Source organism: Hippocampus comes, unplaced genomic scaffold (genome assembly GCF_001891065.2).
Source record: "Hippocampus comes isolate QL1 unplaced genomic scaffold, H_comes_QL1_v1.1 scaffold9, whole genome shotgun sequence".
NCBI classification, from domain to species: domain Eukaryota; kingdom Metazoa; phylum Chordata; class Actinopteri; order Syngnathiformes; family Syngnathidae; genus Hippocampus; species Hippocampus comes.
In genome coordinates this window covers 2,636,267-2,660,999 of record NW_017805275.1, presented here as the reverse complement: position 1 = coordinate 2,660,999, position 24,733 = coordinate 2,636,267, and the positions used below count along the sequence as shown (strand labels likewise).

General features: G+C 41.8%; 2 protein-coding genes across 3 annotated transcripts; one reads left to right on the top strand and one right to left on the bottom strand.

Moving 5' to 3' along the window:
- The first annotated feature begins 1,578 nt into the window (after positions 1-1,578).
- gprin1 (G protein regulated inducer of neurite outgrowth 1) lies at positions 1,579-5,639 on the top strand. Its single transcript, XM_019869675.1, has 2 exons — positions 1,579-1,805; positions 2,184-5,639. The coding sequence occupies exon 2, from the start codon at positions 2,205-2,207 to the stop codon at positions 4,116-4,118; it is 1,914 nt and encodes a 637-aa protein (XP_019725234.1). The 5' UTR covers positions 1,579-1,805; positions 2,184-2,204; the 3' UTR covers positions 4,119-5,639.
- A 1,147-nt stretch (positions 5,640-6,786) lies between these two features.
- cdhr2 (cadherin related family member 2) lies at positions 6,787-20,976 on the bottom strand. 2 transcript variants are annotated; one of them, XM_019870089.1, is made up of 32 exons: positions 20,877-20,952; positions 20,329-20,372; positions 19,422-19,478; positions 19,261-19,320; positions 19,040-19,179; positions 18,898-18,948; positions 18,735-18,824; positions 18,363-18,452; positions 18,137-18,259; positions 17,391-17,537; positions 17,195-17,270; positions 16,629-16,732; positions 16,299-16,520; positions 16,073-16,222; positions 15,098-15,262; positions 14,930-14,991; positions 14,594-14,837; positions 13,675-13,914; positions 13,516-13,585; positions 12,859-13,443; positions 12,287-12,358; positions 11,242-11,291; positions 11,019-11,170; positions 10,827-10,923; positions 10,641-10,729; positions 10,407-10,478; positions 10,083-10,218; positions 8,721-8,842; positions 8,526-8,639; positions 8,348-8,431; positions 8,071-8,134; positions 6,787-7,989 (listed from the first exon to the last, which is right to left on the bottom strand). In XM_019870089.1, the coding sequence occupies exons 3-32, from the start codon at positions 19,474-19,476 to the stop codon at positions 7,834-7,836; spliced, it is 3,882 nt and encodes a 1,293-aa protein (XP_019725648.1). In that variant the 5' UTR covers positions 19,477-19,478; positions 20,329-20,372; positions 20,877-20,952; the 3' UTR covers positions 6,787-7,833. The 2 variants fall into 2 exon arrangements, with proteins under 2 accessions (XP_019725648.1, XP_019725647.1); XM_019870088.1 differs by lacking the exon at positions 20,329-20,372 and having other exon boundaries at positions 20,877-20,976.
- Positions 20,977-24,733: the final 3,757 nt, after the last annotated feature.

Genomic DNA, 24,733 nt, shown 5'->3' with positions numbered 1-24,733 from the left:
TGTGAGGTCTAAGAATGTATAAAGATCTGGAAAGGACAGAGGCGGTTATAGGAAATGTGGTTATTTACTTAGATAGAATGTATGAAAGTCAATAATCAGTTTCATTGAAAGAAGCTTTTAAAAGTCTCAATAAACTGGAATAAACTTAGACACTCCCCCACTAATTTTTTTCTCAGAAATGTTTCACCCCTTTGCAAAAGTAACTTTGACAATGTCATATCCAAACAAAACAATTTTGAAAGTTCATCTGTTTGGCATTGTTCTTGTCTTGGATGTCAATGGATATGATCAAGTGTGGATCATACTTTTAACTCGTGAGTGCTGATAACATGCTGACCTGATCCAAAATGTTTTCTATGATTTTCGAAATGCATGCAGTTGCTCAAGAGGCCAGCAAACAGAGCCAAGCAGCCATAGGCAAAGCTGCCGACAAGGCCACAGAAACCATCAAGGAGTTAGGACAGAAACGGGAGACCAAATGATCTCCTCATTCGTCTTGCTAAACCTGAAGCCAACTCATCACCATCATCATCATCTTCGACAGGTTTTAGACAAGTCACTTGGTTGAAATGGGATCATTGGAAACAACACTTAACTAACATTCCAAAAAAAATGCATTTTGCCCCTCTTTCCTGGTTCTACCTGTTTTCTAACCATTATATATTTTGTATTTGTGACTATTTTTGGAAATAAAAATCAAAACTTTCCTCTTTTCTGTGTGTAGAGATAACACTGGATAGTCCTCACGACAGTCAATCATGATCAGCAACACTTGCTGATGAGACGGCCTTTGGCAGCCTCGTTAGAGTGTGTCGGTTTACCTTGGCCCTCGGCAACACACCTCCTTCCATCACACTATGAGGTTGCTAAGCAACAGAACTCCGCGGGGGCCAGGGATTGCTGGAGCCCTTTGAATTAGTGTTGAGAATACTTCAGTCAGCACACCGTGTTCTAGCCAAGCTGCAACGTATTATTGTTGACCATTCGGAAATTGAAGCCCGGCAAATTAGGAAAACGTAAACACGTTCCTATACACTCAATGAGCACATGTAGTGATGCTTTCAAGGTCTTAAATAGGAGCGCATGGATGGTGTATAAAAGACCAAGTGGCGTGCAAGTGTTTATGTGTGGGTGGCTTCCTTCAGCCTCCTTCAGGCTCTAACCTCCTTTTCTGTGCAACACAGCAAATTCAATTTCGATATTTCACAAGACCCTGCTTTCTATCCATCTTGTAACCAGTCTGTCGAAACCAATATTAAATTTGCAGAGAAAATGTATTTGTCATCTTTTTGCAGTGAGCTTGCCTCCGATGTACTTTTTGCCGAAACGTGCATGCAGCCCAATGCTAATTTGACACATCCATCAAGTGCATTATGCATTTTCCCTTCATAAGCTCATTCCATCCCGAGATATTGTTGCTCACCCCATTGTTGAACCCACCAAGCCCGGAATGAGACGTTAATTACTCTGAATGGATGAGTAGATGAGAGCCAAACATAGATTCCCCCCCCAACCCCCCACATTACATTACCACTCACCACAAGAACCCGACTGTGGTTTCCAGGGAAACTGGAAATGTGAAGCTTTTCAACAGGCGCCGCAGCCACAGCTTCAGGAGCTACGATTGCCTCAGACAGATTCTTCTACAGACAAACCTTTAGCCACAGCTCTCAGGATTAGTCAAAAGCAGGAAAATTGAACACCTTAAATAGAGAGTGTCCATCAACTTGAAGTTTGGACCATGTTTGACTGCAATGTGACAGATTGTCTTGCGGAGGCTCCCTTAGACTGAAGCGACTGCTCAGGTAAAATTTACTGCTCTTTGTTTTATCACGTCGTGTTTGTTTTTGGGATATGTCTATTTTTTTTTTTTGCATTTTTGTATAGTCTGATTTGATCCATGTTGCTCTTGTGTATTCTCTTGGTTGAATTTCTTGATGCTATTCATTTAACTGAAGCATATGAAATAAGACAATCACAGTATGTTGTGCAAAAAACAAGCAACCACTGTAGTGTGCCGAAATGTAGGACAAAATATTCATCTCAGTTCAAAGTGTCCTATTTAATGATTTTTGTGTATTTAACAGTGCAAAGAAAACAATGTAAAACAGATGTTTGTCTGATTACATAATGTGCTGGTTAGAACCAACAATATCGATCAGCACTGTGTTTTTTCCCTGCAGGAATATCTTCCACAGAACAAAATGGGAAGTCTCAAGAATGAGACGAGAGGTTTTGGTAAAGAGAATGGTGAGTGTGCGGATGCGGACCCCACGCTTGAAGGACCGCTAATGAGCACCTCTCAAGAATCAACAGGTCGCGGGGGCGATCAGATAGAACTACTCCATGATGTCAGCAGTGGCAATGATGATCAGAGATTTGTGGAGAAACCAGAGGATGCAAAATCAGGAAAGGTTTGTGATAATAGTCTACGCTCAGATTTTCTAAGCGTGAAAGACAGTGAGCAGATTGAAGCTGTCTGTTTGGAACAACAACTTGGGAGTGACAGAACAACCGCCGTGGATGAGCCCCCCAACTATGAAGATGTTGCCACTCAAGACATTGACAACATGCCTGAAGACAAAGTCTTATTTTCTTTGCCGTCAACTGCGGACCCCTCTGACCCAAATTCCCCTGCACCTTTTGGGCAGCACCATATGCGTACGCAGGTCAGTCTGGAGGTGGTCCAATGTCACTCGGCTGCCACGAGCCCCATGACCCCACCCGAGGGCGCTCATTCTTTCATCTTCCCAAACTCCTTTCGGAGATCTGAAGCTGATGCTCAAATGCAGGTGGGTCAGCAAGTGGAGTTTTGCTCCGTCGCCACATCTCCCATGACTCCAAAGACACCCTCGACCACAGCTTTCCCAGCACTCGCCGGGAGAGATGTTAGTGGGACACAAAAGATTACTCCCGCAACAAAAAGTCCAGCAGAAACCGAGTCTGACGCAATCATCAAGTCTTCTACAGAAAGTGCCGCCTGTTCTCCCGAGTCGCAAGTGGAGGATAGCAATCACCAGTGCAAGCAACAACGGATGGGGAGTATGGACCAAGATATTACCATCTTGGTGACTCAATATGATCATGACAAGATGGAAGAGAGAGAATGCCAGGAGTCATCTTTTCATCCCCTAGAGATAACCAAGACAGAAAATGAAGAAAGTGACAACAAAGATTTCAAGAGGGAGGAAAATGCCTCAACAAAAGCGTCTGATCCTTATCAGGAATCAAACGCAAAGTCTACTCAAAGCAAAATGCAAACAAGTGAGACATCGGTTTGCACCAAGCAAACACCTCTAAAACCTGATATCAAACACGTTCAACACGAGGAAAAAGAAATGTCAAAACCGCCTGTCCCGGAATCTCCAGCTCCAGAAGGCTGCCACAACATCCGCACGCAAGTAAGTCTGGAAGTGGTGCAGTGTCAATCTGCGGCCACCAGCCCTATGACCCCTCCTGAGGGCGATCACGCCTTCCACTTTCCAAGTCACTGCCAAAGAACGGTGGCCCGGACGACAGATGCAGAGATACAAGTGGGTCAGCAAGTGCAGTATCGCTCTATTGCGACGGCACCTATGACTCCGAGGACACCCACCGTGACCACGTTTCCTGAGATCAGAAAAGAAGCCAGCACGGTGAAAAAGAATGATGAGGACGAAGAGGATCAGAAGGCGGAGGAGGAAAGTAAAGTTAAAGTTGAGGGAAAAGAAGAGGTGACGGCGGAAAATGTGGCGGAAGAAGCCGAAGAGGAAAATGACTGCAAGGAGAAGAGTGAGGAGGCGGTGCAGGAGGTGAGCTGGGACGAGAAGGGCATGACATGGGAGGTGTACGGGGCGGTGGTGGAAGTGGCTGTGTTGGGCTCGGCCATCCAGAAGCACCTGGAGAAACAGGTGAAGAAGCAGAAGAGGCAGCCCTCGTTACCTCCCCCTCCGCCCCTCAACCCCTCGGCCACACCGCTGGCCTATGAAACAGCCCAAGGAGGGTCGAGCAGGTGTCAGGCAGCGAAGAGCAGCGAGCGGGATGACAATGTGGGCCGTAACAGAAGAAACCCGTTTCGGCTCTTGATGGAGAACATGCAGCAGCCACATTGCTGCTCTCGGGCGCACACCACAGAGTGACTGGTGAATGCCGATCCGTCTGTCCATCCATTTACTACCACCTACCGTGTTCAGGGTCTTGATTGAGCTGGAGCCTCTTCCAGGTGACTTTTGGGGCGAAGGTTGGCAGAGCACCGCATGATGCCTCATGCCAGTTTCGACTTTCTTTCATGTGATGAAGTGGAACCTCCAAAGTTGAACATAATCCATTCCATGATGCTGGCTCACTTTCAGGCTGTTCTATTGCTCCAAAACGTTTCCACAACACACACTACTCAGAAAAAGTTTGTGATACAGTATTCAGCTTTCGGGAGAAATTTCTGAATGAACCTAACATCCGCTACCTTCTTTACAGGTAAACTTATTTGACCTTCTCGAAACTTCTGTCCCACCGTTCAATATTTCAGTACCTTGTGGACAACTTGCTGTTTTCTAACAAGGAGCTGAACAGGAAAATGCATTCATAACAGGTGTTTGATCCATGAACTGACCAATACATTTGCTGGTTCAATTAAAATTGGTATTTAAGCACTCCTCTTCATCAGGTTGCTAACTGTTTGACCTCAAGAGACCAAGACAACATCTAACAATTGATTAATTCAATAGTGCCATTGGGAGGCTTCAAATAGGATGTTCTCAAAAGGAAATGGCCGCTGACCAAAGAGTGTCATCAGCGGGTTGTGAGAGAGAGAGAGACCGGAAGACTGACAGAGAGAAAAATAAGTGGACTTGCTTGCAAACGTAAGGAGCCGATTCATGGATCAAACACCTATTGTGAATTTTATAACTCCTTTTGACAGAAAATAGTCAGCCTCTACTTGCTCCAGCTTTGCCACAACCAGGCTGTAACTGTAGCCAACACAAAACCTTAATTCGTTCTTCATGTGATTTTATTTACCGGTAATTGTTTTTCCAAGAACAATTTTTTAGCAATTGTACAATTGTAAAGCGATGTTAACTGCTAACTTACCCTTTGAACACGCTCAACAAACAAGTAATGGACAAAAAAATAGGAAAGTGTTATTGGACCCATGTCACCTAGAAGAGTTTTATATGATTGCTGGAATTATTACACTGATGTTTTTCCATCGGCAACAAAAAAGTCAGCCGGGATAGGCTCCAGCTTCCTGCAGCCCTGAACAGTACACGTGTCTGTCGGCAGGCAGTGTAGGAACACATCTTGAGCTTCACGGTGCCTCTGTTTGTAGGCACTGTACAAGTAATGTATGCTCAATTGTTTGTTGTGAATTACTGGGAACTAATGTTTTCAACGCAGTAAAAGTATGTTTGTCATTTGTTGGCAAGTTTCTCAGCAGCATTTTCATGCGAGTCATTTTTATTAGTGGCATGCTGTAGTTGCTAGTTAGTGTACAAAGTGCATTAGCATCTCCTCAGTTAAAAAGTTATTTGTGTATTTACCGTTTATTTTTCTCGAATTTTAAGTACTGAGCACCCAGACCATGTCACAATAAGGTCCATTGGATGGATGGAAGGATGGATGGATGGATGGATGGATGGATGGATGGATGGATAGATAGATAGATAGATAGATAGATAGATAGATAGATAGATAGATAGATAGATAGATAGATAGATAGATAGATAGATAGATAGATAGATAGATAGATAGCTTCTTTATTCGTCTCGTGGAGGGAATTACATTGTCACAGCAGGAACATGAACTATTGCCATCACACCTTTGCCGCATTCACAACAGGAGGTCACATTGTATTTTAATGTCATTGTTGCCGTTGCTCTTCTCCCGAAATGTCGATGCCAGTGGTTCTTAACCTTGTTAGAGGTACCGAACTCAACCAGTTCATATGCACATTCACCGAACCCTTCATTAGTGAAAAATAAAAATGACTTTTTTTTTTTTTTTTACAAATTCAAGACAAAAAATGCATTTATTAAAAACAGAAAAAAGTAAACACAATTCGTATAAATGTCAAGTATACGTGTTTTAACTGTGCACAAAATGAACCAGCCAGTGATGGCCAAGCGGGTGTGTCATAACTAATTGACATGTTGAGTCGGGTGTGTCATAACCTCCATGGCAGAGGCTCTGTTGAACCCCTAACACTGATTCACCGAACCCCTGGGGTTCGATCGAACCCAGGTTAAGAACCACTGGTACTGTATATGCTGTCATTTGATTCTTTTTACTGTCCATTTATATAGTAAGTTTTATTCGTAAAGCGGTTCAAAATTGAACATGAAGCCATGTGAGCAAAGTGCCCCGTCTAACCAGCTGCATGGATGGTGCCGGAACAGGGTGACGACCTAGAGGTCACTGAGATTCTTTCGTGCTGTTAAATGAGGGCAAATTTTGTGTAGAATGTCAACTTCAAATCTTACTGTTGTGTGAACGGAGTCCCTAATGTCAGCGCAGGCTTTTGTGTCATGTCTCGTACTCTGCTTTTCTATTCGGCATTGATTTTGGACTTGTTGGTTTTGTGGAAATGTGGATAAATGCACCAATCCAAGCACAGAAACACAATCATGATCAGACGTTATGACTTCAGCTATGCAGGTCGTACTCGCAGCCATTTTTTGCTATATTACTTTAGTTGTGATTAAAAATAAAGCCATTTTATCTCTGTCTTACATTCTCTCATCGTTGATGGAAAGTTGTTTTCAGAGTTGATGGTCTGTGACATTGCTGTGCAGACAATTTGTCACATCTACATTGGAGGTATTTGTTTATTCATTTATTGCACTGTTATACATTCATTTCGATGTGACTTTTTTTTCAACGCTTTTAGTAATGAGCTGACGCTGCATGAAGTCACAAAAAGTCAATGTAAACACCAGCAAACAAAGTATATTTACACATTTTGACAGAAGTACAATCTCGCGTCCTCCACTGAGGCAATGCAATACACCTTTTTTATGTGAAAGGGTAGCATCAGCTGCATCGGGTGTTGCTCGAACTGATGACACGGTTCATTTGAAAGCAAAACAAACTGCTTTTTAACATTGATCAAAATAAAGATGACAGTCTGCACAAAACATGGCTTTTTCCCGTGGTTTCTGTTTTATGAGAGTGTGATGACATTGGAAAGGAATATTGTGACAAAACAAGATCAATACCACTGTTGTGTACATGATGTGATATGTTTTTTTAAAGTGTACCGAAGGAGTAGGATTTGGTTGAAAAATGAACGTTTGATTCAAAAGGAGTGTAATACAAATCCAGATTCCCATGGCAGCTGATCGAAGTTGAGCTAAAAAATGTGCTTCTCTGATACTCTCATAAAGCATCTTGTGACAGTAGAATGATGAGTAGTTACAGTTATGTGCTGATTTATTTGGACAGTGAAAAGGGTTTGATGATTTTGCCTTTTATGTAACACAATGGATTTGAAATTAAAAAAAAAAAAATCAACAGTGATTGAAGTGCAAACTTCAAACTGAGCCGTGGATGGATGAGAGGCTTCCCTTAACATGGGGATAAAAGTCTAATCAGTTGTTGAACTGTTTGACAAACACAACGAGTTAAAATGATTCAAAACAAGGATATTTCGGTAAATGCCAATGCGACATTGTGACATTGGTGTCATTTTTGGTTTTTCCTTGAGTTGTGCTGAAAATGAACCCTCACAATAGTCAGTCCACCATTTCAATGTGAACATCTTACGCAAGATTTCATAACGCCTCTTCGACACCAACATGGTTGTGTTTGATTGTCAATTTGGTTGGGAGGTGACATCTGTGGTCTCTGTCCACGATGATATCACAGGTCCGTTGTGCTGAATGCAGGGTTGCTGACACCCACTCTGTGACTGTCCGAACCTTTTTTTTGGCTCCGCTGGGCCAAAGCCGCGCCCAGAGGTTCAATGTACTCAGGGGGCCCGTTGTCCTCCGGTTCCTCTTCTTCCTGGATTTTTCGCTGATGAGGAGCAGCTCAAGAATTAGGCCGCTATATTACTAAAAATACACAAAATGAGGTGGGTTCCAGTGTGTTGTTTACCATAACAGGTTTTGTATCCTTCCCGGATGTGTTCATGTCATCGCTGTAGTCCAGGGAGTCGAGGCTTGGGTTGGGAAATGAGTGGAGGGAGAAAAGCACATGTAACATTCATCTTTTGAGAAATAATGTCAGTTGACGCATGTCCCCATCTATAATGTCATTAAATTAATCGATCATTTTGGTTAATTCCACTTAAATCTTAATTCTTCAACATGTCAAGATATTAGGAACAATTCGGTGTTACCAAGTGACTTTGTGGAAACAGTTTTCAGTTTACCTGACTTTGTCAACATCTGAGCTCTCCCCATCCAGGTCGAGCACCATAGCTGTGTCAATGTTGAGATTTAGAACTGGGTTTGCCCTGAAAAAGTGTCAAATGATGGCATGGAATTAGGGAAGAAAGCACATTTTCACAGGCACCGGCTGAGATATGAATGATGGTGTTGTCATCTGACCCCTCCATGGTGTACTTGTTGGTCCCTGGCACCACAGGGCCACTTTTGAGGTTGTCAGACGCCACCATGGTTGCAGAGTTCATGGCTTTTGCTGCCTTCAGCTTCCTCCTGTAGCTGGAGTGTGAAGATAGTTGATGAGCGCAGGTTGCAGACCCACGAATGAATGAATAGCCCTTAGTCTTCCAAAGTACTTACTTTCTGCGAGTGCATACTAGTGAAGTGATGAGGACAACAAGCACAATTATGAGACCAGCCATGATGCCAAGCGAGATGTATTGCAGAGGGTCAGTCTCTGGAGGTTTTATTGATGAGTCAGTCTGAGACAAAGCACAGCATTCTCTCATTAGTTTAATGTTAACTATTAAATGCATGGGTTTTCTGTGGGTTCTCTGCCTTCCTCCACCATTTCAATAGCAAGCATGTTAGGAAAACTGAAGACTAAATTGCAATTGTTCACGTGAGCGTGATTTTTTTTTTTTTCATATGTGCCCTGCAATTGACTGGCAAAAAGTCTGAAGTGTCCGCCCTACCTTCACCCAAAGTCAACTGGGATAGGCTTCAGCTGACCTGACTTCCAGACCACCCCCACAAAATGTAACACCCACTTACAATAACACTTTTAAAATTCATTCATTCATTCAGTCATCCATTTTCCATTCCGCTTATCCCCACAAGGGTCGCGGGGCTGCTGGAGCCTATCCCAGCTGTCTTCGGGCAGTAGGCAGGGGACACCCTGAACCGGTTGCCAGCCAATCGCAGGGCACACAGAGACGAACAACCATCCGTGCTCACACTCACACCCAGGGACAATTTAGAGTGTTCAATCAGCCTGCCATGCATGTTTTTGGAATGTGGGAGGAAACCGGAGTACCCAGAGAAAACCCACGCAGGCACGGGGAGAACATGCAAACTCCACACAGGGAGGCCGGAGCCAGGATGAAACCTACGACTTCTGCACTGGCTGCAATACAGTGCGTCCGATTTGGTTCTTCTTTCATGGTCTCAAACTCAGTACAGTATATGTGTGCCACCATTTAAGTGGTCCTAAGTGGAATTGCAGTACTCCCAATATACAGTAGAGTTACACTAAAATAGTGTTATTACAATACAATACAATACATCCTGATTTATATAGCGCTTTCACAACAGCAGCAGCTGTAACAAAGTGCTTAACAAAACAGTTCACACAAACATAAAAACACGGACAGTTGTGTAATCTGAACCACTTTTCTCTCATACGTTTTGTTGTTGAAAAGAAACAAAAGAAAAGAAGCTGCTCTCTTCATTCCTTCCATGACTGTATATACAGCGGCGCACGCGACAATTTTGTGCATCGGCGATACCTCATTTGTGGCCATAAATGAACATTTTCTGGTCCTGTTTTGATGAGTGGCCACCAATTTGTTTTAATAAATTACTAAATCTGTGAAATAGTGAAACCTCAAACCTGGAACACGCAACGGAGAGGGGTTTACTCTTATGCTATTTGCTGTCCAGTGAATTTAGGATGAAAGAAACATGAGCAAAAAAGTCAAGAGACACACATCTAATACTTACAATGTACATGAGGCCTAACTGGTCCAACAGATGAGCGTGCTGGGGTACAGAAATCATCAACTCCACTTCAGATTTAGGGAGAGCAGTCCCATTGGAAAAGAGAAAATATGCCACCATTACTGCACCAACTGAAGCCCTGTGAGGAAAAAATGATTTCTGTCAAATAAATATGTTGGTCTTCAAGCGTGAACAATACGGTTGTTAAAAAGAACACTTGCACCCCCTACTGGGTGAAATCATCTCTCAATTTGCAGCATTGTCCCCACGAGCCTGGAATTTTAGAGCCGAGTCATTTTCAGATGGTGTAAAACAATAATAATTCACCTGGACTCTTCAGTAGCGCCGTCCCTAATGGCAACAACCTCAACGACAGCTTTGGTGGCAGCTGTAAGTGTTCTGGAGAGAGACAAAGTGGTTGGCTTGCGGGGAAAAAAAGGTATTTTTACTTCAAATTTACCCCTATACAAAAGAATGTAGTTGACGAAGAGAGATGACATCTGGCACCACCTTTTGGTTTGGAAAGAGAAACATGGTGAACTATAAATATTGTCCACATACCTGATTATGGCAGGTTGATTTTTTACAACCTCGTCACGAGTATTTCTAAATTGAAGTTCAACTCTGTAAGACTTGTCAACTGTGAAAATCTGCAATGTTGACATGGAAGTTTAGGAATGCTGGAGTCTGTTTCATACATATTCAAGCATATTTTCCTTATCTGTGATAAAGGAGTCATTCACTCACCTCCAGTGTAGTGTGGGTGGAGAGGCCACCGGAGTCGGTTGCAGACACTGTGACCAAATATTTCCCCTTCAAAGTGACATCAAGACCCTCGGTGGTTCTGTAGGCAAGAGGGAAGAAGATGTACAGTCTGTGACAAGACCCAAACATGCTCAGTGAAGAGACATGCAGAAAAGCTGCTGACTTTGCACTCACTGAATAATCCCAATGTAAATGTCCTTTTGCTGCGTGGTAACTGCCTCAAACAGAGACCTCGTGACACTTATGTTTTTGTTGGCGTCCTCAAATTTCACTTCACTCACTTGAAACTCAAGCTGTGCGTGAATTTCTGTATCCCGATCCGTTGCCTGCGGGCAACGATACGTTGAACAGTCACATTGCGTTCATGGGCTTGATATATACGTTCATTTATACTCACAGTGACTCCCCCAACTGATGTCCCCTTGCTTGCAGTTTCTGAGACCACAGCTAAAGAAAGAAGCACTTACTTTGAGCAATGTTGCTGAATCAAGATTGTGATTTTTATATGATGCTTGAGTAAGTAAAGTAAGAGTTTACTGATCTTAACTACAGGGTGCCGTCTACTATTAAAAACATACAACCGCGACACGTCCTCTAACCAATGTCGAAATACAGAGTGTGTGGCAGAAACCATCAGTGTGCTGCTTGTAATGGCCTGACAGTCACCGGCAGAAAATTTGGACGGGTACCATTTCTAAATTCAGAAGACTAAAAAAACGCAAGCCAGAGTGTAGTTTTAAGAATATATGCCGACTGAGAAAATGGAATGCCAGATCATTATAAAACGCTGTCTGCTTTATTTACATTTCGCATTGTTCTATTCCCTCGACTTTTCGGGGCCTAGCATGACGCAGCATGCATTTTATTGTTCTTGTTCCTGATTGTAAAGTGTCCTTGAGTGTTTTGAAAGGCGCTCATAAATAAAATGTATTCTTCTTATTATTATTTCTGTTTAACTCGTTCACTCTCAAAGACGTTTTTAAACATCTTTTCAGACTTGGTCCAGAATTGGCTGGTACTGAATGAGTTAAGTTGCGCCTTCCCGTATAGTCTACCTGTACTGCCTTTGATTGGCTTTGCAGTCCTTGCTGATACAATACATCCATCCATCCATTTTCTTTTCCGCTTATCCTTTTCAAGATTATAGGAAGTTGAAGCCTTTACTGGCTGACTTTGCTCGAAAGGCAGGCTACACCTTGGACTAGTTGCCAGTCACGAAAAGGACACAGACAGATGGTGGGAAGTGTCACCTAAGTCAGGCGAGCAAAGTACTACCCCGGCCATAGTGCTGATGCAGTTACAACAAACAGAATGACATAACTGTGGCTATTTCATGTCTATTTCTGTGTGTGTTGTATTAGAAATATATGCAAAAGTAGTACATTTTAAAAAGGTGGACAACAACAACAACAACAACAAAAAAAAAAAACGAAAGAACCCACCAAAGATAGAATCTGAGATGATGAAATGCGGGGCGTTGTCATTGATGTCTTCAATGATGATCTCCATTTGTCCTGAAATGTTGCAAAGAACGTTAACTCTGTGCTATTTAAAATCGATGAAACGTGCTGTTAGTGTGAAGGCCTATACATACTCCACAAAGGAATTTGTTGTTTTCAAGGGGTGAGGACAAGATTTGTTCTTCACGCTCCTTGCGTATTTTTGTATTCCTTGCAAGACGTATTGTAGAAAAGCAGACAGCTGATCCTTTTTTTTTTTGGTTTGTTTTTTTGTCAGCTGTTGCTTCTAAAAAAATAAAATAAAATAACGGGATGGCATTTCCACGTGACCACATTAACCATTACCACTTCAAATTCCGAACCAATCACGCAAAAGTTCTCGGATAACAAATGAGGAAACCTTCCCACCAAAATGTGTGGTGAACAAGCTGGGGGAAAAACCCGAATTCCCAAACCAGGGCTATGAGAGAGAAAAAATGAGATTCACGTTCTCACTGCCCTGAAACCAAGAATACATTTCTGTGTGAGTATGTATGTGCTTGAAGTGAGCAGACCTGCAATGAGACTGTAATTCTCCCCTTTTTCAGTGTACTCGTCTATGACCTGAGCCTCCATCACCGCCCGGTCGCACATTTCATAATCCAGCGTGCGTCCTGGATTGACCAGCACGTCTCCCGTCGGCTCCAAGACAAACCAGTCACAAGGTGACAGAGAGCCATTGCATCGGCATTTGAGGGACTCCATCTCGTAGGTCAGTGAGTGGTTTCCGTCTTGATCCCTCGCCTCAAATTTCCCAATGGCTTCAGTCAGCGTCGTGTTTTCTTTCACTTTCGCAGGCTTTGATGGCAAGAACTCAGGCCTTTCATCGTTCACGTCCAACACATCCACCTCCACCGTCGCCACTGCTTTTTTCTGTCCCCGATCTGTGGCTTCTACCTGCAGCGTGTATTTTTGCCGAGCGCCCTCATAGTCCAGATCGACGCCCAGGTCCACTGTGATGTTTCCCAGGTAAACTTGCTCTTCCAAAGTGGTGACAATGGCGAAACTGTCAAAACTTCCGGAGATGATTCGAAGAGCTATCCGGTTGAAGTCGGTTGTTTGGTCCAAATCTTGAGCCAGGACCGTGCCCACGTACGCACCTGGTTGCAGAAAATGGCGCACCACTTAGAAATTGCAGTAAACACACCAAATTTACAAGGGTATATACCGACCTTTTTCCCCCTCTTTTACACTGAATTTATATGAGGAGTTCTTAAACTCTGGTGGGTTGTCATTGACATCCTGGGATACGAGATGAGGAATATTTAATGCGAATGAGTTTTTGCAGCCCAACACAGCCTTCCAACTCAACCTGCTGCAGCCATACATACCTCCACATTGATGATCACGCTGACCATGGTTGACAAGGCAGGCGTACCCATGTCTGTGGCGGTCACGTTGAGCTCGATCTTGCCCTTCAGCTCAGCATCCAAATCCTCACGGTCCAGTTCAACCTGGTTCCTCAGCACTCCGGTATTGGGATCCATGCTGAAGTATTCGCTGTACTTGCTTGGCAGTATTGCGAACACGATTTGACTGTTCAATGTGCCAGGCTCATCTGCATCAGTCGCCTATTTTAAGTGGAGAAAATATCTTCAGGATGGAACGGGAAATTTAGTTGGAGCAGATTATGCTAACAGAAGGACACTGAAGAACGAGGATGAGTGCTCTATATACCACTCAAAAACTGTACACTTCCCTGACAGAGGAGGGAAGGGTCACTCCAGAATACTCTACCACAACCACATTTTATTGTCCAAACACAATGAAATCATCTTTTATTGCCAGTATGTGAAGAGTGTTCTGCCTATTTTGTAAAGATACAAGATACAAATGCTCTATCTATAGGATTTATTTATTGAGCACAGAGGTTCCCAACCACCGGTACTGGGATTTATTTTAAAAGAACATATTGTTGATTTTTTTTTTTTTTTGCGAAGCATATGTGCTGCTGGATGAGAATGTTTGTCAGGAGCCTTCCCTCCCCCGTCGGCGAATGTTTGCCGGTCTAATGGTTGGAACGGAGCACATACTGTATGTCCAAAAGCGTTTTGTGCCCAAGCAAATTCAACAACAATAATCAACTCCAGCAGCACGGCTGATCTTGTTATATTTTCCAACCCTCCCAAGGAAATTTGAATACACAAACCAATGCATACATCAAAGAAACCGGGTGGGTTTTGTTTGAATAAAACCCTCGACCTGAAGAAATACTCTCTTAAAGAAACTCAATAAACAATTGTTACTTACTTCGACTTGAAGTTCGAGCTGTGAACCCTCTTTTACAAACTCCTGATAATATTCTTTGTTGATGACCGGAGGCTGGTCGTTGATGTCCGTCACTATGAACTGCAGTAATGCGGTGGCAGGCTTGCCATCCGAATCTTTGGCTTGAAGAGTGGCAGAGTGCAAAGGTCGGATTTCGCGATCCAAGAGCGTCTTGTTTTTCACGTAAATCACACCCGTCTTTGGCTCCACGTCAAAATAAGTTCGCCTGAAACACAGATACGGCTTGGTTCATGGCGTGCCTCCGTCAAAATTAGATGTTGTTTTCACTGAAGTAGCTGAAGTGTGATGGAGACGTACATGCTTTCTGGGAGAAGCATGTAGGTGATGTTGTCTTTGTCCATCGTGTCAGGATCATCTGCCTGGAAGTATACATGCTCTTTTTTTTTTTTTCTCAACCATACTGCACACTGCACCGACAGTATTTTAGCTGAAGATTCCAACTGAGTTGCAACTCATTGGACTTACGGTGATCGTGGCCACGACGGTGTCAACTTCAGAGTGCTCGCTCACATTTAAGTTTAAGTAGGAATCCTTCGGGAACTTGGGGTTGTTGTCATTGATGTCTTGTATCATAATCGTGACTGTGGCAGTCGAGACAAAAGTAATTTCTTCTGGATCGCTGGCAATCACCTGTGGAATGACACAGTCAACACCTTATTTCAGCCCAAATACCGTACAAAAAAATATATACATTTGTCAAAGGGGAGGGTTCCAAAGTGCCAAAGATGTTTTTCGTGTTTTTTTTTTTGTTTGTTTGTTTAGTAACGATAAATGGTACAGAAAAAGAATTGCGCTGTTTTGTGATGCCCCACAGAAGAAAAGGCTAAGTAATTTAATTTGATGTTATTTTTATTCAGTATGTATTATGATTTTTCTTACACTTGCATGACTGTTAAGAAAATCATTGGTTGTACCATTAACGCGCTATACAAGTAATTGTTTGACTCGATAAGGATTATTTTTATTAGACTACATTCCTCTGGGGACATTTTTCTAAAGTCGATGGATCATGTTGGGATCCTCTTGCTAGGTTTGAATGTACTGTCTTTTTTTTTTCCTTAAAATTGTATTTTTTTAAACATATTACTCTTACATAATATTGTAATCAGGGCAAAGAAAGTACAGGTAGTAAAATGGGTAACAATGTACAGCAGTCAAATTTTGCACAGCATTTAACATAGATTTACTCAGCTGATTCAAATTTCTAGACAAAACGTGTAGCTTATTCCAAAAGGATGCACATTGAAATCGTTTCTAATTTAAGTCAGTCCCAGCAGTCTTTTTTCTGAAATACTTAGAGCAAGGACCACAGACTGACAAGCGATGATGTGGCTCTGAGTGATGCGGCATCGCTGGGAGATCAGAGCACCGACTAAGTCAAATGCTCCAATGTCATCCCTTTGCCCCCGTCACTGTTTGTGCCTTCTGTACTCGCCTTACCTCTACAACCATTCGCTGCGTTTCTTCATAATCCAGTTTTTGTGGCTCTTTGACCACAAGTTGAACAACGCTGTCGACCATCGAAAATTGGGGCTCGACAGAAAACACGTCCTTGTCAGCTCCCTTCAGGGTTAGTCGAATGCTTTTAATCTATGAAATGACAAAATAGGGTTTTATTTAACCATCAGCACAATTCTGAGAGACGGAACCCGTAGGAAGTTGTCACCTTGTCTTTGTCCTTGACCATCATTTTAATGGGCACACCTCCCAGTGAGTGCTCAGCTACGACCACTTCAAATTGACTCTCTTGTTCACAGGTTTGCAGCTCTCCCGAGCCTTCGCACTTGTAAAACTCTGGTTTGTTGTCATTGATGTCATTGATGTTGATCTGTATTGAGGCTGTGGTGCTGGCGTACTCCCCGTGGATGTTGGGCTGGGACTCAGTGGCCTAATGTCACAAAACATGTGGACATACAAAAAAATGACCTCATCAAGAATGATGACGAGCGGTCTGGTAAATTTTATTACGTTACTCATAACTTTAAACATCGCATACCTTGATAATCATGGTAACACGGTCACCAATTTCTTCTCTGTCGATTTCCGACGCCACAGAAATAACGCCATCATCGCTAGAGATTTTAAAGAGGCCTTTGGAATCTGTCATTCGTTGGGGGGATGGGGGGTGGATTGACATACAGTATCAGTCAAGAGTTTGGAAACACCTTCAAATTCGAATTGTCTCAAACATATGAAGAGGTCAAGATATTCAAGCAATCAACTGTTGATAATTCACTGCTGTGAAGTGAAAATGATTTGAGGTCATGAAGCATCATCCACATGAAAAAGACGATGGAGAAAATACCAAGACGTACAAAGCTGTTAACTGGCAAAAGCTGCCTACTTTGAAGAATCTTAATGATACAACCTATTCTGTTTTTGAAATGAATAATTCCATCAACAATTCTTCATAATCTCATTGATTTAAATATGAATGTACAATTCAGGAAATATTTAAATAGTGAAAAAAACTAAATTGGAGAGTGTTTCTAAACTTCTGACTATTACTGTAATTCACTCTTCTTCATTGAAAGTAAACAATAATACTTTCTTCACCATCACCTTCAATGCTGTAGATGATCCTGTCATTAATTTCTGTGTCTTGGTCAATGGCTGTCACGGTATAAACGGCATGGTCCTATCAAAAGATCAAATACATTTTCAGGTTAGAATTCAAAATGCCTTTGACTATAAAATACAATACTGCAGAATGCATGGCTCCTTTGCTCAAGGCACATGCTGATGAGCAGGAACTCACCACCGCAGAATTTTCATCAACACTCCCGATGTAGGGAAGGCCCAAGAATTTGGGGTCGAGATCCGGAACATCCAAAACAGTAATAAAGTAAAAAACAATGTTTGAGTGATAATTAATCTCACTGTAAAAACACTGGCCCCCACCATCCTGTAATGGGAAATGTAGAAAGTCACAATTCTGTTCAAATTTTGCTGCATTGCTTCTCCAAGTAATGCAGATATTTCTTGGCTGGTAAAGTTAAATTATGCTTTGTTAAAAGAACAAATGTAATGTTCAGTATTGCCCCCCCCCCCCTACCGCCCCAGGAAAAATGCTAAAGAATTATGAAATGCAAAGGTGTTGATTGTTTTGAAAAGGGAAAAACATGATTGCATCTTCAATTAATGAACATTGAAGATAAATGAGAGATGTGAGTGCTACTCATTTAAAAGGAATAGGAAGAGACATTTTGGTGGCGGCGAATGGAGTTGGTTATGTTCACTCCTATAACGGTGCAGCCAGAGCTTTTTTTTTTTTTTTTTTTTTTTTTAAATACGCCAGCTTGCGCGCATCTTTAAAATTAACAACACCTGGACTAACATTGCCTGCCAGATTTACACCACGTGCTCCCCGGATTTTTGTTGGTAAACCAAAAGAGAGCCCTGAGTGTTTTCAAAAGGTAACATAAATTTAAATATAAACGCTAACATAGTTTATGAAATTACATGTTTTAGAATAACAGCAAACCAATAAAATCAGTGACTCACAGTTGCATTTATCTTCATCCGATAATAACTACTGAGTCCAGTGTAATTTAGTGCCCCAGTCAATGTGACATCACCAGTTTCAGGAGCAATGCTAAATAGACTCAATCCATTACTCGGGGTAACCTGGAAAATAAAGTGAAAGTTTTAATTGACCAAAGTTTATCGGAAACTGTAGAATTATATTGTTATTATTATTGACAAATTGCAGATTAGCGATGGTACTCACATCAGCAATGCTGTATTTGATCTGACCAGCTTGTAAAATGTCTTGGTCAGTGGCCTGCACTCTAAACAGACTTGTACCTGTTGTCGTATTCTAAGAAAGAGGGTAGAGGAGAAGGAATTATCACCTTAAAATGCTGTACATTTTTTAGCAATGATTAATGATGGCTATAAGAATGTAATACAATAACAGCATCCCTGCTTACAAAATTGATGATTGAGGAGCATAACTCATCATGCAATGTAATTACAGTATTCGAGAAGTCAGGCAGGTACAGGCACGCACACTAATACATATACATACTCATTTAATTTATTGTTCTTGGAATAAAAAGATGATCAATTAAGACCACTCAATAAAAGATGTCCGACAAACCTCTTTCACTTCGATGTCAAAATTAGAGCCTTGAAATATGGGTCTGTTGTCATTGGCTTCCTTCAAAATAACTCTCATATTTTTCCTTACCTGAAACAGTGTGCAAAACACTCCATTAATGTCATATCGGACTGATTACAAAAAAGTGTTCAAATTTACTCACAAATTCGTTCCCATCTGAAACTGAAATTCCAAGTGTCAATAAATTATAAACCTGGAAAAAAAAAGAGATAGTGCCTGGTATTCTTGAACCCAATTTAATTGTAAGCATGATCATATTAAAAAAAAAAAAAAAAAAGAAAAACCTCTCTGTCAAGCTTCCTTGCAACAATCACATCTCCGGTCGTATTGTCCACACTGAAGTACGTGGCATTTTCCCCATAGAGTGAATACGTCAGTGGGTCGTTATCTTTATCTGTTGCATCTATTCTGAATGCATGAGCACCTGTGGAGATGTTGTGATTAACAGTTTGTAGTTAGTAGAGCAGCAATGAGGTTAAACGGAACCACTTGGTGGAAAACCTACCAGGTGGAGTGTCTTCGCACACGTTAGCGACTACAGTGTGAATTGTAGGCTTGTTCTTTGCTATTTAAAAAAAAAAAACAACAAAAACACAAAATTCTCATTAATGTTGCATAGATACAGTAGAGTTCTCATGGTAAGGAAGTCAATAAACCAATACACACCATGAATTAGGCTGACAGCACACAACAGCAGGAAAGCTGCAGGGATCCACTCCATGGCTGCGAAAATAAAATGAAAATAATAATCCTCCTCTGGCTAATTTTTAATATCAGTCAAAGGCAAAAACTACTTGATTTTTAAAGACCCTGCAAAGTCATTTCAGAGATTAATTTCTCAATCATGACACATGTTTGCAGCTAATTGCTGAAAATAAAGAATGAGAATAAAGCAGCGCTGAATAAGATATCCTTTATTTGTCCCACACTGAGGAAATTTACAGTCTATAGCAGCAAGATTGTGGGTAGAAAGAAGAAAGAAGAAAAAACAAAGCTTTTGCATTCACAGATAAAGATAAGGTGGCTGTGTTATTTACCAATGTTTGTCACATCATTTCATTTTTTATTCAGCAGCCTGACAGCAGTCGGTAGAATAGTGAGGCTACAGCAATGCACTGTTTTCCAATGTTTTAAATGTGCTTGATTTTTTTTTTTTTAATAACATGGCTAAAACAGCACTAACTGACATACTTAGGCGACTGACATGAGTCGCCTCATTCGCATGGAATAAGAATTTAGATTAAGCGCCACTGTTTGCATCAGTGGTGAACCGACACACCTACGAGTTACTGAGTTATGAACAATACATTATTAAATGGGCCAGTACATATGACACAATACTGATGCATTGTGCCATATGTACTGTAATACAATACATCTGCTGAGGTTTTATAAGAGAGTTGTATTTCATGCCATTACTAACTCAATTTAATAGCTCCCACATTCAAACTGCTTCATACTGTATTCAAATAGACCCCTTGTGACACATCACTGAAATATTGTGTATTATACAAGATAGTATAGTTACATAATACGGTATATGAAATACGTCACTGTGTATTGGTACAGTCACCTGACTGCGGTGATGTGAGTGTGAGAGTGAATGGTTGTCTGTCCGTAGAAGTACAAACATAATGATCTTGAAAATATTCATTCAACACCTCATGGTCAAGAAACTCTGCCCTCACGGATTTATGGGACTTTAAGATGGACAGAAAGCATGTTTGGCCATTGCGACCAGTTTATTAAAGCTGTTGTGTCATCACTGGGTTGGGTTGGTGCGAAAAGAGACTTGAGATTAGCGTTATCCATGAATTGATGGTAAAGTGGGTATGCCGTTGAAACCTGCCATTAAACTGAAGATATTCTTAAAAAAATCGCAAATTGCTTGCGACATTCATTGAATTTCAAGAGTAAAATCTTTTACTGTACATTCCACTTTGGGAACTGAATAACGAGTTGTATATATTACTAAATACAATCTATACAATCATTCTTGACAGTGAATAATGATTTCAATTTATTTTAGCGACTTTCTGATCATATCACATGTTTATAGATTAGAACATCATCAAAAACACAAAATCATATTTGATTTTAAAATGCCGGAATCAAACTTACCCGGCGACACACACAGAAGGCTTTTCTCCCTCCAATGTTATGAGGAGACCTTTGGCACTTGTTCCTTCAAGTGATAACTGTCTCTATAAAAACAAATGATTAACACATACAAGAGCCAATGATGTGTCAGCAGTCCTCCTCCATGGGCACAGAGGCAATCAAAACACCCAAAAGCAACTCAGGAAATGTAAAACTTGACATGTGATCAAGTTTTCCACTGTTGCTTTCTCTCACACGTATGTGGGAGGGAAGTCGTGAGAGATGGGCAGGACTGCGGGGCAAGGTTCCATATTGGATCTACAGTGTCCAGTGTGGCCAACCAACAAAATGGCTGAACCGGTCAAACCCAATGGGAGCTTGCCCAAGTCCAATATGTATCATCATTCAAGCATTCTGATGATTCCCTTTTCAGAGGACCTCCTTAATGAGCTGTCCCCATTTAAGCCCTCCCAAATAAAGAGCTTCACACAAACAGTCTTCGCACCGATGCACACTGGCTTCATTCACAAGCCACCATTTTGTTTCAAAACAAAAGCACAGCACTTGACCATTCTACCACAATGTATTGTTTCGCCATAATTATCAGGTCATGTCATCTTTGGGTTACTTCTTTGTTAATGTCAACAAAATGACAGCTTTTACATGGTTTCTATATTGATTTTTTTTTTTTTTTTGGGGGGGGTGGGAACTATTCATCCCTTTTCTGGTCCGCTTATCCTCACAAGGGTGATGGGACATGCTGGAGCCTATCGCAGCTGTCTTCGGGCAGTAGTACACCCTGAATTGGTGGCCAGCCAATCATACCGGGTACTCCCGTTTCCTCCCACATTCCAAAAACATGCATGGCAGGCTGAGTGAACACTCCAAATTGTCTCAAGGTGTGAGTGTGAGCGTGGATGGTTGTTCGTCTGTGTCTGCCCTGCGATTGGCTGGCAACCGGTTCAGGGTTTCCCCCACCTACTGCCCAAAGATGGCTGGGATAGGCTCCAGCACGCCTCGTGACCCTTGTGAAGATAAAGCGGATCAGAAAATGGATGGATACATAATAACAGAGGGTTTTTGTGAATGTTTATGGGTCTTATTTTGTAATCTCTATCTAGACATGGTTTTTAAACCAAAACTTCTTGGTAACCTGAGTATAAAATGAGACACCATCAAGGTTATTTGCACATTAGAATACTGTGACATTAGCAATTGGAAACAAGACAAGCATTATGGATGAGGACATTTATATATTGTCCCCTTAATCTTATCCAATAGACTTTGGTTTATGACTTTCAGTTCTGAACACATCACTGGCACACCTATCCAAACACTACAAATACAAATCAAAAGGGTGTGTGGTGGTTATAAAAGACTGCTAAAGCCCTTTCCGATAAAGACAAACTCAGTCTTTCTCTTTCATGGTATTGACGTCACCAACACTGATTTGGGAAAAGAAGAAGCAGACGAACAACATGTAAACATGAAATAGACAGACACAATGAAATGAGAATAGTAACGTGGCAATGAATCCAAAGGTATGAAGCTTACGAGGGTCTCCAACTTGACCCTCCTATGCTTCTCATTTGCTATTTTTACCTCAGGTTTGGGGGCTGAATTGTCTCCCTCAATACTGCTTTTGTTCCTCCTGTTTTTCACTCCCAAGCCTTGTGTCATATTTTTTACATGCACTTTCTCACATAAGGCGGCCCGGCGGTCCAGTGGTTTGCGCCTTGACCTCACAGTGCAGAGCTACTGGGTTCAATTCCAGCTCCGGCCTCCCTGTGTGGAGTTTGCATGTTCTCCCCGGGCCGGTGTGGATTTTCTCCGGATACTCTGGTTTCCTCCCACATTCCAAAAACATGCATGGGAGACTGATTGAACAGTCTAAATCAGGGGTGCCCAAACTTTTTGGACCGAAGATCGACTTTTCGATCAACCAACCTCCCGGGATCGCCGCTTACCGCGCACGCACGCACGCACGACATGATGAGAAACAGCTTGACACGGAGGCATGTGATGCATTTTTGCAGCCTGTTAACTGTCGTAGCTCACATATACCGTTTTAAAGTGCTTCCCTGGACCCTCGAGATTACTGTTCTTTGCCTGTGCCCTCGGTGAATTGTACACAAAGCAAACTCTGAATGAGAATAATGACGATAAAAGATATAGCGCAACAGCTCTCGTCACAAGCTGCAATTGCAGACTGCTGAGTGCTAACAACTTCCGGTGACGTAGGTCACGCGCCACTGTAGGTTAAAGATTTATTTTATTTTATTTTTTAATTATTTTTTGTGAAAATGAGACTGTTAGGATGATTAGGGTGCAGTGTACATTAACACAAAAATATATTTCTAACATGTACAAAGACACACAAATGGTTGTTTGTTTTTTTTCTCCTCTACAGTCTACACCCCTCGGATCTGCTTGGGACCAGTCCGCGATCTACAGGTCGATCAGGATCGACGTAACGGGCACCCTTGCTCTAAATTGTCCCTTGGTGTGAGTGTGAGCGCGGATGGTTGTTCGTCTCTGTGTGCCCTGCGATTGGCTGGCAACCGGTTCAGGGTGTCCCCTGCCTACTGCCCGAGGACAGCTGGGATAGGCTCCAGCACCCCCCACGACCCTTGTGAGGATAAAGCGGATCGGAAAATGGATGGATGGACTTTCTCACATAATGTCAGGAGTCTTTCAATGCCTGTGCTAGCTCATGCTTAGACCAATGTGAGAGCAGATTCAGCAAATCAACACAAAGCCTTACCTTCTCCGCTAATACACTAAAGTATTTAGTTATTGTATACCATAAGATTTTCCGGCTGAGACTTCTATCCGCTTAGATGTGACTGGAGTGCAACAGCTCCTCCATGAGGCAACAATGATGCATCCAAGACTCTTCTTCATTGAAAGGAGCAGCGGCTCCCTCTGGATGTCCCTGAACCTCCCACATGATCTTCAATGCAAAACCCAGCCAGAAGCCATACAAAGGCAACAGGTGACATTCATTTCAGTATTTCTGATTTCACAGCTCTTGACTCAATGGAAATGTGAGATTTTGCACTGCAAAATATCGGACTTTTATGAATATGCAGGAAAGTAATAGGGTTGCATAACAGCTGGCTCCGATTCACCTAATCCACACAGGTTACTTGTCTGAGGTTGAGTTTCTCAACTGATCTTTAAATCTGCAAGCATTACTGGAACAGCAAAATTCCTGTACATTTTGCAGGAAATGTGTCCCAAGATAGCACAGGAACCAAAAACACATGTCAATATATTGTATCATGTGGAATCTGAAAAAAAATCTCACGAGTAAATAAAACACACTCTAAACTGTAATTTAACCATCGTTAAATTACACCACAGAAAATATATACCTTGGCCCACAATATATAATTTGATTGTTTTAACTGTCTGTCTATGATGGAAAAATGACTTAAGAAGAAGCTGATTCAGAACAAAAGTTGAGCACGTTGTAGCGCATATTTTGTCAATGACATGTATACACAATGAAATTTACATTCCTATATTTGATCACTTATTCTTTGACATTTTAGGGGAAGCTGAGCTTCCCTTGCAGTCCGAGAGCAATCGCCACTGGAAAAAACTGGTGAGTAAATTTATTTCACTCTTAGGTGAACATTTGTTCTTTGTGACAGTATACTGACAGTTACAATACGAAGACAATTCTGTCTAGAGTTTAGCCTGAATTTTGAAGGGCGCTAATAATGACGATTAGCATTAGCCCGATATTGGGGGGAGGGCGGGGGGCATTATGTGCTCCAAGCACAGATATGACTTCTTCATGGTGGCATAGGGAAATATTAATATTATTATATAATATCACATAGGCTGGGCGTGAACCTGCTGCGTCACAG